At 37.7% G+C, this 13,375-nt stretch overlaps 1 protein-coding gene across 1 annotated transcript in view; it reads left to right on the forward strand.

Moving 5' to 3' along the window:
* Nucleotides 1-871: 871 nt before the first annotated feature.
* Nucleotides 872-13,375, forward strand: part of HBS1L (HBS1 like translational GTPase) — a 59,793-nt gene continuing 47,289 nt past the window's right edge. The window contains exons 1-4 of the mRNA XM_064649436.1: nt 872-1,031; nt 3,685-3,750; nt 5,690-5,827; nt 7,960-8,154. Of these exons, the coding sequence (XP_064505506.1) occupies nt 989-1,031; nt 3,685-3,750; nt 5,690-5,827; nt 7,960-8,154 (442 nt within the window). The 5' untranslated portion in view covers nt 872-988. The remainder of the gene's footprint in view (nt 1,032-3,684; nt 3,751-5,689; nt 5,828-7,959; nt 8,155-13,375) is intronic.

Raw genomic sequence — 13,375 nt, forward strand, 5'->3', positions numbered from 1 at the left:
ACCCCAGGCTGAGCCTGCCCTGCAATGGGCTGAGCACAGCAGCGCCAGAGGCTGCTGCAGAGACCTTTGGCAAGGCAGCTTCATGTGTAAGTGGGTGGGCTGGCTATGAGCACAGATCAGGGCTGGTAAATCTGAGACGATGGTGACTGGAAGTATGCACTGGAAAGCAGAACAGTCTAGGGAAATACATGGCTGAAGAGAGATGGGAATAAGGGGACTCACTAGAGAAAGGTCACAGTGAAGTACTCAAGACAAGCTTTCAGAAAGTGCAGATGAGATAAAGAATTTAGCACAGTGCTGACCAACAAGTGGGTTTTTGTGTACAACACATCTTTCCGAAGCCAAACATACTGGCTAGCTTCGCGGAGCTATACCAGTCAGAGGGAAAGTAACACAAGCAGAATGACAGACTAGCTTGGCAATCTCTTACTGAGCTCAGGGCTAGTGTCTTTGCATGGCACTGCGCTGTGCCATTAGAGAGCATTCGTCTTTAGCCCATAAACCTAACGTGTATCCCGACGCACAATGTAAGCCGCAGCCTTAGGAAACACTCTAGCAGAATCACTGCGTCGTTTATTTAGGTTGGAAAAGATCTCCGAGCTCATCGAGCCCAAACTTTGTCTGCTCTCCACCTTGAAAACTAGACCACAGCACTAAATGCCACATCCAGCCGTGACTTGAACTCCCCCAGGAACGATAACCCACCCCTTGCCCGGGAGCGGGCGGTCCCTCCCTCACGCAACCCGCGCGCATCCGCCCGGCGCGAGGGCGGAGCGCGAGCCGCTCCCCACTCCCGCCCCGCCGGCCCGAGGAAGGGCCCGAACCACGCGAGAGACGCATGCGCGGTGGCGAACGCTGGCGGAAAGGTGCCCGGCGCGCCTGCGCAGGGGGGATTCCGCCGGGCCTCGCCGGACACCAACATGGCGCCGTAGGTCCGCAGCACCAGCGCCACCGCGGGCGGGACAGCGAGGCCGCTGCTGCCGCCATCATGTCGCGGCACAGGAACGTCCGCGGCTACAACTACGACGAAGGTAGCGGTTATAGCGAGCAGGCTGGCGGCAGAGCTATGGGGCCGCCCCAGCTGCCGGTCCGTCCTTGCTCCCTTCCCCCGGCCCAAGCCCCTGCTCCCGGCCAGGCCGCCCGTCCCGGTGGCCGCGGGCAGGAGGGTGTGGCAGGGCCGGCACAGGGGTAGGGGAGGGCCCGGGGGGCTGTCAGGGGCGGTGGGAGGGGAAAAGCCGCCCCCTCACCTCCCCTCGGCGGGGGTTGGACGGGACTCTGTGCGAGGCGTCTCTCCGCCCCGTCCCCGGCCCGCTTCCCGCCTGAGCGGAGGGTCGGGCACACGTGGCCGCGCTGCCACTGACATTCAGGACCTCCTCCCGGTGCCCGGGCCTGCCGGGAGCTTCCAAACGGGCAAAGCGCGGCCAAACCACAGCTGGGTCCCCCCTGCGCTGCCTTGAGATGCCCAAGTTGACTCTGTTTTTCAGGAGCGGCAGTGTCTTGAAAATAAGCCTCAATACAATTTAACCCACCCACCTATAGTCTTGTAAAACTTAAAAGTTGTGTTCACGGCCTAATGCAAGCAAATTGTTGCTGATGTTCAGCCATAACAAGAAATAAGAGGCAACAGCTGTTACCTGCGGAAGAAATGTAATTCTTAAAGATGAAATTGCGCATTTAGGGATCGGCTTCTTTTTCAGACACCTGTCCTGCTATACTTAAGCTTGCATGGAATGAACGAGTTCTGTAAGAACTTGGCTCTTACTTGCACTGCTGTAGCTTTCTTTGTGCCCTTGCCCATTAACTTAGGCAAACTGTTAATCACACTTCTTTTTTGCTCAAAGTTTTTTTTGCTGTTGACTTGGGCTGTGGAAAAATGGACAAGTTTCCAGTTGATACTGGTATTTTACAGAATCCTTTGTTAAGAGAGCAGCAATTTTGTTGCCTCACTTTGTCAGATTATTTAAAAATTACTAGAAATGCTTTTGCCTGCTCCTAGTCTTTTGCTGTTGAGTGAACAGACACACTGTGTATGTATTAGAGGTGCACAAATTCCGTTTTGCACTGTGATCTTGGAATATTTGTGCAAGTCATGTAAATTCATATGAGCTGTGGCATCTGTATGTCCCACCTTGCAGGTTTTGTATATGTAAATTTAGCTAATATAGGGAAACTCTTGGGCTGCATTGGGAATTTTACTGCTTGACTTTTCATCCTTTAGAGTTTTGTTTTCATCACAGATTGGTTGAAATGTTGATTTCAGCTCAGACTGTGGCATCTGTGAAGTTGAGTGCCCAATTCATAGAATTCATGTCATTGTTCACACACTTATTAGAATCTTTTAATGAGGTTGTTGAGATGGACAGTAATTTGCTGTAGCCATTAAGTTGCAATTGCTGTTGGAAACATTACTGTTGGGTTACGTGTCAGGTCTTATCCTTGCACAATGTACTGCTTCTATAGTCACATACAATTATTTATGGCCCAAATGAAGTAGATTTCGTGTCTTCTTTGTTGCTTTATTTAATGCCATATGTTCTTTTTATGCCACTTATGATTCTGTAATGCTTTATCTGACCCAATTAAGTATCTCATTTCTAAAGTAAATATTTAACAGTATATTTTGGTTTCCTTTCATAGGAAGACTTCTGAGGCCTTAGATTTTGTGGCCTTTATTTGACCATGTTCCATTTTTTTCCTCTTGTTTTTGAGTTATTGTGATCATAACTGAATGTGATATCTGTGAGTATGTTGGTGATGCAGCTGGAATGCTTGAGTGGCTTCTACGCTGTTCTTTCTAATTTCTGTCATTTTAAAATATTTTTATGGTCAGTGCATGCTGTGGTCTGTAAGTCTTTTAAAACAATAAACAATATGTATTACTTGTGAAACTGCCAAATGTATGCAATAGGATCTTTAACAATAGTTTATTACATTTTTTGTGTATTTCATTATTACTTGGTGAAAATGGCAAATTTATTTTCAAGATTTACATAATACTAGGATTACTTTTTGGGGGTACAGGGCATAACTTACTTTCTCTTTGTGCTTCTTGATGCCTTTTTTTTAATGAGGAAAGTAAAAGTATATGGTTATGTTTAAGTAACTGTAAGATTCTTGCTTTTTGCTTGAAAAAATTTTGCATATTCAAAGGGAATTGTGAATTAGGTTTTTTCCCTTGCTGAACCTCATTTGAAAGGTGGATGGGCATGAGGATAAAATGAGAAGAAAGGTGAGAAATACATAGGAAGTGAGTAGAAATGCTGATCCTGAGTTTTTGGAGTGGAGATTGTAATTGAACTGTCTGTGGTTCAGACTGAGAGGTGAAGAAGAATTATCAAGAGAAGTGCTGTGGGTAAAGATTTGTGTAGCTGTAGAAAGTTGGATTTGGTCTTAGAGGGCAGCCTTCCAAATGGGATATTGAAGGAGGAGGTGTGAAGCATTCTAGCTCTTGAAAATTTTCAGCTTTTCTAATGAATAGAGTATTAAATGTTAAATTCTATTATTCTAACAAAATTCTATTATTGTAACTTAGAAATTCTTACCTAGGTGAATAAGAAGAACTTAAGTGTGCTTCTGAAATACTGGAGATGCATAATTTCATAAAACCTTGTGCAAAAGCTACACTTTGAGTTATAATATTATTTAGAAATTGTGCACATGAATCTTGCTGGTTTTGCCTTATAGATTTTGAAGATGATGATGTGTATGGCCAATCTGTAGAAGATGATTATTGCATTTCTCCTTCAACAGGTTAGTTCATATAATTACATATAAGTATTGTCCATTGATCCCTGCTCCGATATTTATTGATTAAAACAATATTTAAAAGCTAGTGATGCTTTTGAAAAGTGCGTAGTAGCCACAATCCTGTTAAAGTCAGTTATGTAGTGTTAGTATTGTATTTTTCGAAGTCACATTAGACAACTGGCTACATTTTGACTCTTACAAGCATATTATATTATCTTAGATGGTCAGAATATACCTGGTAATGGAGAAATCTGGTCTGTGGGAATGTGTTGATAATCATGAAACATTTACTATCTGTTCGAATTGTTAGTACAATCTATGTGGGCTTAACAGTTGTGATTCTGCACCTGGTAGTTGATGTCTTTAAGCAAATGTGGGGCAAGGAGTCTTATTGTGGGATGTAGTGCTGATCCTCAGTGGCTTCTCCTCTCATGCAAGGTCACGTGGAGGTAACCAGCCTCCCAGTATTTGTAATGTTGCAAAGTAGGTTTAAAAATAGTGATGCTGTGTGCTCAGGTAAGATGTAATTGAAGCAGCTCAGCCAAGAGGAATTTAACCCCACTGTAGAACCATTAGGTTGTGTTCTCCAGTCAAGTCTCTGGCAAGTTAGCAGTTCAGGGTTTCCCTGGATTGGGTGGCAGTGTTTCTAGAGCTGAGTAGGCCCTGGAAATAGTACAGCTAGTGTTCATATGAAGCTGTGCTACTGCGGGTAACTGGTCTGGATCTAAATCCACTGTGACTGTGATGTAGTGTGTGACCTCTGGTCACAGGAACTTGAAATAATTAAGTCTTTAAAAGTCTGTTCCTCTTTCATGCTGTAGATTTTAGGTGAGGGAATCTAGATGTGTAATTTTTGTATTTGTAGTCACATTCCCCAACAGATTGCATTCAATTTCTGAGTTTAATTGCTAGATTTTTTCAGTCATTCTCTAAGAATTAGTAATAGCCTTGTTTATTTTGTGATGAAAATGTGTAACTTATACTTTTTGCTGAAGTATAGACTGATAAATTGCAAAAATAATTCCTGCCTGTGCACAGTAATTTTCCTAAGAACTCTTTGTGTGTAAGCTTCATTTATAAAATAATCTGATCTAGATCGTCTAATGATCTTTTAATAGTTGCTTCAGTTTTGGTGACTGAATATGAAACAGTATGTGTGCATTTGGGAAACAGTTTCTAAGGCTATACTACTTAACTTCAGGATATATGTATGCTTTCAGTATGTATTTCAGAGCTGGGGGGCATATTACGTAACATAGGGCAATTTGTTTACATTATACCTTGCACATTTCTGAGAGTGTATAATGACTGGGGCTCTTATTCAGCAAGGAGTTTTATCTATATATGCCTTAATGTGTTGCTAAATCAGAGTGAAACTGTACACTTGTTTAAAGTTTTGTGTGATTATACATTTTAACTCACGGGCTGTGTTTCCAATGAAATTCCAAGAAGGGAAGAATATGTTCAACTCTATGAAAGTCTTATTAGTAGTTTGACAGTGACATACTGTAAAAGCAATGTGAATTTCATGATGACTTTTTTTTTACTTGAAACTGAAGTAAAAAAAAATTCTGGAGTAAGGCTCTGAAGACATTAGACCACAGATGGTAATTTGTATAAAAAACACTGTTTTTCAAACCATGAGTATATTCTTTTGTTCCAATACTGAACTTTGCAGAATTGTTGGATTACATGGATACAAGGATATTGGCCAGTTTGTAGTTTCACTGTGATGATGACTTATTTATATCCTAGTATGAGCTGTTGTATGCTCTGTGTAGTTCTCAGGTAGTAGTGATTATACAGCAGTGTCTCCCCACCCCTTTGAAACCACTGCAACAATTCAGTCTCCTAACTTATTTTCCACTTACATATGTTTTGTTTTTAAAGGAAAAAAAATTTGACTTTTTTTTTTATATACTTCATTTTTTATCTAATGCAGCAGCTCAGTTTATCTACTCCAGACGAGACAAACCAGCCACATTTGCTGAGCCTTTAGAAGAAGAATATGGCTATGAAGGTACCGATGATACTGCTGATTATTTTACATCCGGTCATCAGTTGACTGAAGTTGATAGAGGTAATTACAGAAAATAAATAACTATCAGAATAATCTCATATATGAATTAAGGATTTACTAGAATAGTCTTAAATTAATGTTTCTTGATCAACACTGCTCACAGTTTTGTAACCTTGTGGTAGAACAACACCTTCCATGAACGTAGCCTCAGTGGTGACTTCAAATTTTTAACTGCCTTTTGTGAATTACTTGTAACTTGGTTGCATACACTGAAACGTGTTCCTACTTTTTTACTAGAAATAATGAGATTTCATGTGAAATTCAGACATAAGAACAGCTGTACTGACTACTCAAGTCTTGACTCTTGAATACTGAGTATTTGTAGCATGATTTTTTGCTTGTTTTGCATTCTGAAGTATAGCAATTAGCAGCATTAGAGGGGTTTTCAAAGTATCTCATTTCCTTGAAACAGTAGCCAATATTATCTACAATCTTTTTTACTTTGTTTTGAATTCATAAGACTTTTGTTTCCATTCAGTCTTGCAGCCATGAATTCCACATTACAAGCTAAGTTCTGAGCTAAGTGGTGAGGGAAAGAATACTTGCTTTCATTTTTTAAACTTGCTGCCTGATTGCTTAATTACTTGCTTTGCGAAAAAGATTGACAAGTCTCTTTGTAAGTATTAATAGATAATGTAGTTTTTAATGTTTTGGAAATAATCAGGGTTATTTTTAAAATGTTGATAAGCTCAGGTAAAGTGCGTTGAAATTTGGTACTTAAAAGAAGTTGCAGAAAATTCAGAGCAATAGATAGAACAGAAACAGTTTTGATTCCATGTCAGTTACATTGGTAGAAGTTATGCTAATGCTTAGATATGGTTAAATATGGTACATTAGGGAGTATCCTGTTTTTATAGCAGGAAATAATGCTGTAGAGGGCAGTTTGAAAGAACGAGCCAGTGCAATGGTACAGGTGATCTAGACCGTATGGTCCTCTAGCTTTTCACAATGCTTTTGACAGACTTAATCGGTCAAGAACTGGTACTGGAACAAGAAGGAAACTAACATTCCAGACTAAAAAAAAAGGAGGAAAAGAAACCTCAAAATAATAATTTCTACTGTGAAAACAGCAGCGGTCTCAGAAGACTTGTTATGTTTGAGACAATGTGCAGTGCTGGCCATTAATACAAAGTTATTGATGCAGTCAATGTGGCTGCAAAGATTGTCCTTGTTGAATGTTAGATAGTAAAATGGCAACCAGCCATTGTGTAGGGCTCTGCCCATACTTGTTTGGCATGGCAAACGTGTGGGCAACATTGACTTGCTATTTGAATTACAGGTAGAAGGTGCTAATTTAAGTAACCACACCACAGGAATTCTGTGGTGTTGAATTCCTGTAGCAAAGTTTTTTAAAAATCTTTCAGGAGGTGTTCAAATAAAAAATATCTAGTTGTCTTCCTGTTCTTCAGTTCCTGTTTTCTGAAACCTGAACTGGCAGAAACTGGGATATTCAGGAAGATTTTCTTCTTTTATGTTTGTGTGGCTGATCAGCACCCTACTTCCAGTGAATGGCAGACTGGTGAATTTTCAGTATTTTGTTGTGCAGCGAGTATCTTAGTCAAGGCTAGTTGCAAAAATACGCTCCAAAGAAAATTGATTTTATCAGCCAAAAAATATATTACTTTGCCTTTTAGAAAAGGCAAAGATTGCAAGTAGTTTGAAACCTGGCATGTTGATCCAGTTTTTGATTGTTAAGGCCTGAGGACCTCAAAAATGCTGTTTTACTTCCGGTGTTAATTGTAGCATCTGTAAATGCTTAAAATACACTTTCAGTGGGGTTCCACATTGACTTATTAAATTAATTTGGATAATTTTAAGGTGATTATTTCTTCTCTGCAGTTAAGGTAGTTATTTTACAACATCAAAATATTTCAATATCGAGACTTTCTAAATTAATAAATAGTAGTCAGTGATATGTTCCTTATAGCAATGTCTGAAATAGGTCAAATATTCTGCAGGGTATGGAAACAAAGTTTATCAGGGCAGTAAGTGAGATTGAAATTAATTTCTAAAGGTTTTAACTTATTGTAATATTTTTCTCTTCTATTTTCTTATTAGAGGTGTGGTGCTAGTGGTTAGGCCATCTAAGACACATTTTTGTGCAGCTTATAACAGTATTATGTTTCTTTCAGCCCGTCTTAATTCATGCCTTGATCAAATGAGAGAAATTTTGGCAGAGTCCATACCAGAACAAGCAATGGTGCAAGCACTACTGGATAGTAAATTTGATGTACAGAAGGCTTTGGATCTTGTGCTTTCACAAGGCAGTAAGCAAAATGTGAAGACCAAGAATAAGGATGCTGTGAATTTAGCAAAGAATACAAAAGGTATATTTATATTTAATTGTTTACATTCAAGGTGATTTAATTTCTATCTACAGTTTAATTTTGGCTTTACAAACTGAAGACGCTTATTATTGCAATATTAATTTCTTAGAGAATTAAAGGATATCAACTTACTATATCTGCATTCTAAAACATTTAAAGGAAACAGTAGCTTTTCTTGAGCTGGAAGTCAAAATAACACCTTAGTGTCAATTTAAATGCAAACTGCAAACAGCTGCAGTTCATGATAGATTTCTGATTTATAATATATGATGACTGAATTAATGTGTATCCCTTTAAGATGGACTGCATCTTTAAATTTTATGTGCTTCCATTATTTGTTAGGTGAACTGACATCTCCCATCCCCAATACCTCCCTATTTTGGTAGTGTCTATACAGTAACTTTTCTTATTTTGATTTGTGCTTAAATCTTTGCAATCTTTACTGGCATTCTTTGCTTAAAGTTTCTTAGATATTTCAGTAGATACATGTAATTTAATTGTAGAGCATTCCTTACCTTTGGATAACACTTAGTAATTAAATGCCTTTTCATGTTTCTTGATTTTTTTTTTTGTTGCTGCTGTCAACTTTAAAAAAATTGGATATTTCGTTGTGATTGCACTTCCATCTGAAAATTATTGGCTATTGTAAGGTAAGGAGACTTACATTGTTGTCCAGAAATGTGTGTTGATACAGACAGTTTCTCTTGTGCGGTAGAAAATTTTGCTGACAACACCAACAAACCTGAGTTTGGAAACTTGACAGCCAAAAGTGGCTCAGCTCTTTATTCTTTAAAGAATATTACAAATGACAAAGTACTCCTTAATGCTGAAAAATCCGATATACCTTCATGTGAAAGGAAAGGATCGAAATCCTCTTCACTTGTTCTGTCATCTTCATTCAGTGATGATTTGTGTAAAGGATCACTTTGTGAACTTGTGAATAAACAGGCAGAGAAGCAACTACCAGAAAGTGCTAATGCAGTAGGTCCGGTTCCTGACAGTGTTTGCTTTAGCATAGGAAGTAACCCCTCGAAATGCAAGGAAACACAGGACTTGAAATCCTTGCTGATGGAGAATGTGGTTTGTGATTCTCTGAGTCCTGAAGACAACATTCCTCTCATTTCCCCAAATACTTCTGATTGTAGTAGTAGTGCAAATTTTTACAGTCCTCCACGTTTAACAAGTACTTTAGGAAAATTGGCTCTTGATAATGAAGTCAGTCATACTGTAAATAAAAAGAATGAACTTCTTGAAAATTTTTCTTCGCTTGTGCAAAGTAGAAAACAAGAAAGTCCCTCTTCAGACATGGCTGCTTTGCCAGTGTTAAGACCTGGAAGTACTTCATTGGCTGACTTACTTCAGGAGCACCAGGAAAGCAGTGCTAGCCACTGTTACTCTTTGGCTGATCTGTACACCCAGTCAACAGCAAGCCTCACTGATAGGAAATTGGGAACCTCGTCATTATTACAACTAGTAAGTCAACCCCAAATTTCAGTTGGGATGCCAGAGCTGACAGGATCTTTGTCTTCTCTAGCCCTCTCTAAAGTTTCTCCAGTAAAGGAGGTTGAGAATTTATCACTCTCGGATTTAATAGCAGAGACTATTGAAATAGATAAAACTCAGCAAAGGATGGACTTGCCCGTGCACAATGTAATGGAATTCAGGCCTTCCCAAGGAACCAACATTGATTTGAGTGTCCTTGTAAAAAGTGAAGATGTATCTACAGAGCAAAATGTGGTAGGACAGTCAAGTATTTTAAGCCCTGAAACTAAACTTGTAAAAGAAAAACAAGGAAAATGTTCTGATTTTGCCAAAATAAACAGAAAAACCAAAAAAGGGCATGGTCTTAAGAGGCAGGATTTGTCCCTTTCATGGATGAAGGCGCTGTGTGCAAGACCTTCAGCTTTTGCTTTAACCTTGTGCCTCCGTTATCCTCCAAAAGGATATAAGCGTCACACAGTTGGTGTACATAAAACTTTCCTATACAGTAGACAGGTACAAGATGTAAAACCCAAGGAAACTGGTCCCATACTAGCCATAACACCATTTGATTTCAAATCAGCATCTCCTGATGATATTGTAAAAGCTAACCAAAAAAAAGCTTTTACAAGACAGTAATAAGGAAAAACCAAGTCTCACTGTTTATATCGCATTATATTAAAAAAAAATCACATAGGACGTATTTATAATGCAGAATTGATTTTTTTTTATTTTTTAAATTTACATATTACAGTTCTTACTGATTGGTAACAAATTTGTATGTGAATTTTTAAACTGTTGCACTGAATGTCTTAATTTTTGCGTAATTTTCACTGACAGTTTAACATTTTTAACTTTCGCAAAGCCTTGAACTTTAGTGTATAGATATTGCATGTACAAAATTCTGTGAACACCATTAGACTTCTTGAAATATCTCTAGGTGTTGAAGATACAGTTCATTGGGAAGAACACTGAATTATTATTTTGTAAAGTAATTTACTTTTGCTATATGGTGTATAGTTTGGGGAGCAGGAACCTCAGTTTATATTACAAGTGTTTTATTAAATGTTCTTAAGGTTAGATTTTCTGATAAAGGTATGTTATTAAACTGTCAGTCTTGTAATTGATGTTTCCAGTCACTGTCATTATTCTCTTTCTATATTTATACTGATGACACTATTACAACAGAAATACCTTTAGTTTTTAAAAGCCTCAATGACCTCAGGTTTTGACAGTTCTGGTTGTGGTAGGACATGTATAGTTTTTAATAGGACCAAATTTGTAGGGGAGCAAGCAGTGAAAATTGTTGTGCTCCCCCTCCAATCAGCTGTCAAAATATGATATTCAGAATGTTAAAACAGCAATTTTATACGTATATAAATACATGCTGCATTTATTTCATGAGAAGTTTCCCTAGGATTCTATGGTTTATTCTCAAGTCTTTCAGAGGAGTATTGGAGTAACAGTTCTTTCAACTGTAGCATGAGAGTCTTTGCTCAATGGAAAAAAAAATCAGGCAAAGCATAAGTGCTATTTGTGTCTGCCTCTTGTCTGTTTTGAAGAAAACTTCCTTTAGAAATGGAAATACATTCTCTTCTACTGTTTGCACCCATTACTGTTGCTTTGAATCTTCAGGTGAAAGATCCAAATCAGAACATTCTGGACGTTTTCTGGTGCCCTGTTGGTCAAATTAGCAACTGTATATATGTTTTAACTTACTTCTTAGTACACATTATGACTTCTAATATATTTCCAATGTCATTGTCACTATTTTAAATTCTGAACAGCAATAAGTTCAATAAAGATACTGCTGCAACTACAAAAATATGTTTGTTCATGTACTGCCATACACATATTCATGCTAAACTTGGCAGCTAGTATGAAACAGTAGATACAACTTTCATCTAGTTTTAATCTAATTTTTGTTAATCATATTACATCAAAAAGAAGACAAAAACTTTAGGTTTATTCTTGACTTCAGGTTGCACTACAGTTCTGTTTCTAAATAAAAATAAAACATGTTCCAGTTGACTCAGGTACAAATTTAATGATCTGTATATTTTGCTTGTTTGTTTAGTTGATGAAATTGTCATTTAGGAGCAGTGTGACCTTTGACCTCATGAATGAAATGAATGTTTCTTACCCTTATTAATAAAAGTCTTATATAATGACAGTGCTGTAGTGTTTATGTTCCAGTTGACATGTTAATCTAGCCGTCTGTATCCTAACCTATTTTGAGTGCCTTAGAGGATTAAAAAATACAATCCATTGTACAGTGATAAGTTCATTAGCAGGAGCATAATTGATTTCCTCTGAAGACTTTCTATAGAAGCCTGGTTGATAGTAATACTGGAAGTTTTATTAATTAGTCATAATAGCAAATACTTCTGTGTGAAGAATATGAAATGCTTTTCAGTGGTCTATTTCTCTGTAGTTAGTCCAAAGGTTAACTTTCCCCTGCTTAAAAATCCAAGTCTCTTACTCCTACTGAGGCAAAAGGTCCTATCTGGAGAATTTATAAATTCAGCTTTCCAAGATTGTGTGTTTTCTAGAATAGAAATTCTGATTTTTAAACATAGAACATTAGTGCAAAGTTTGGCCTTCTCATGCCTGGTATGTTTTTAGGTGGTTTTGTTTTCTTGTGTTCCAAGTATTCTTGAGGCACTAATTAATGTTGGTAGAGATTTCTAATACATGTTAGTGTTAGTGGTCATGAAAGAGCCATACGTGCTGTTCAGTGTATAAGCGGTAGGGGAGGGATTTTTCTTTAGTTTGCAATCCTGAATCTCGAAGTGAGCCTTGAATTAGTACAAACTTACAGGCTGAAGGTTCCTAAGTGGTGGATAAACCTGAATTCCAAATAATTTGTAGCAGAAATTATTTATTTTCATTCTTGGACAGTTTTATCGTTTTGTTTTTCTAAACAAAAGGTATTATGTCACTGTATTTGCTTTTTAAATGAAACAGGTATTTTATTAATTTCCCTAATTATTCCTTAATTTCTTTACTGAGAACCACATTTATGCTATCAAGGACAGGTTTAATTGTCTTAGAATACTGCATGATATTATAGTATGTGGCATTTTTGTATAACAAGGCTGTATTTGGCCTTTGCACTGAAGGATTTGTGCCTGATGAATGTTAGAATTCTTGTTAACTAAATCTGCCTGTTTAATGCTTGACAGAGCGAGCTTATTTTCTTGATATATATATATATATATAATTTTCCCCTCCTTGTTTTGCAGCTACTGTGTATCTTTGCTTAATATGAGTTAATTGTGTTAGTTGTTTTGAAACTCACATATTAACATTGCAAGATACCTGTCTGTGTTTGCATATGAAGAGAAAAAGACAATACTAAACTACATAGACATACTACTTCTGGTATTCAAACTGAATACTTCTAAGGTGTTTTGTACATTAAATTTATTTTGTGCATAATTTTTGAGTGGTTGCTAAATATTTTTAATACAAAACTGATGTAGCTTTATGTATGTAAATAAAATGCATATTCCTAAAGCACTGATTTAATTACAATTTCTTATTAACTTACCTGATAGAAATAGAGTTGTGACTGAATGGGCATGGAAGATGCATGGAAGATTCCTGTGGAGAAAGTAAGGCAAAATCTGTTTGGTCAGTTCTCAAGATCTTAAGTTTCAGATGCAGCAAGCTGCTTAAGTTTCTGGAACTATTACACAATTATATTTCAAAATCTTATTTCTTAGAGACTAGTTGGCGC

This window comes from Pseudopipra pipra, chromosome 3 (assembly GCF_036250125.1).
Source record: "Pseudopipra pipra isolate bDixPip1 chromosome 3, bDixPip1.hap1, whole genome shotgun sequence".
NCBI classification, from domain to species: Eukaryota; Metazoa; Chordata; class Aves; order Passeriformes; family Pipridae; genus Pseudopipra; species Pseudopipra pipra.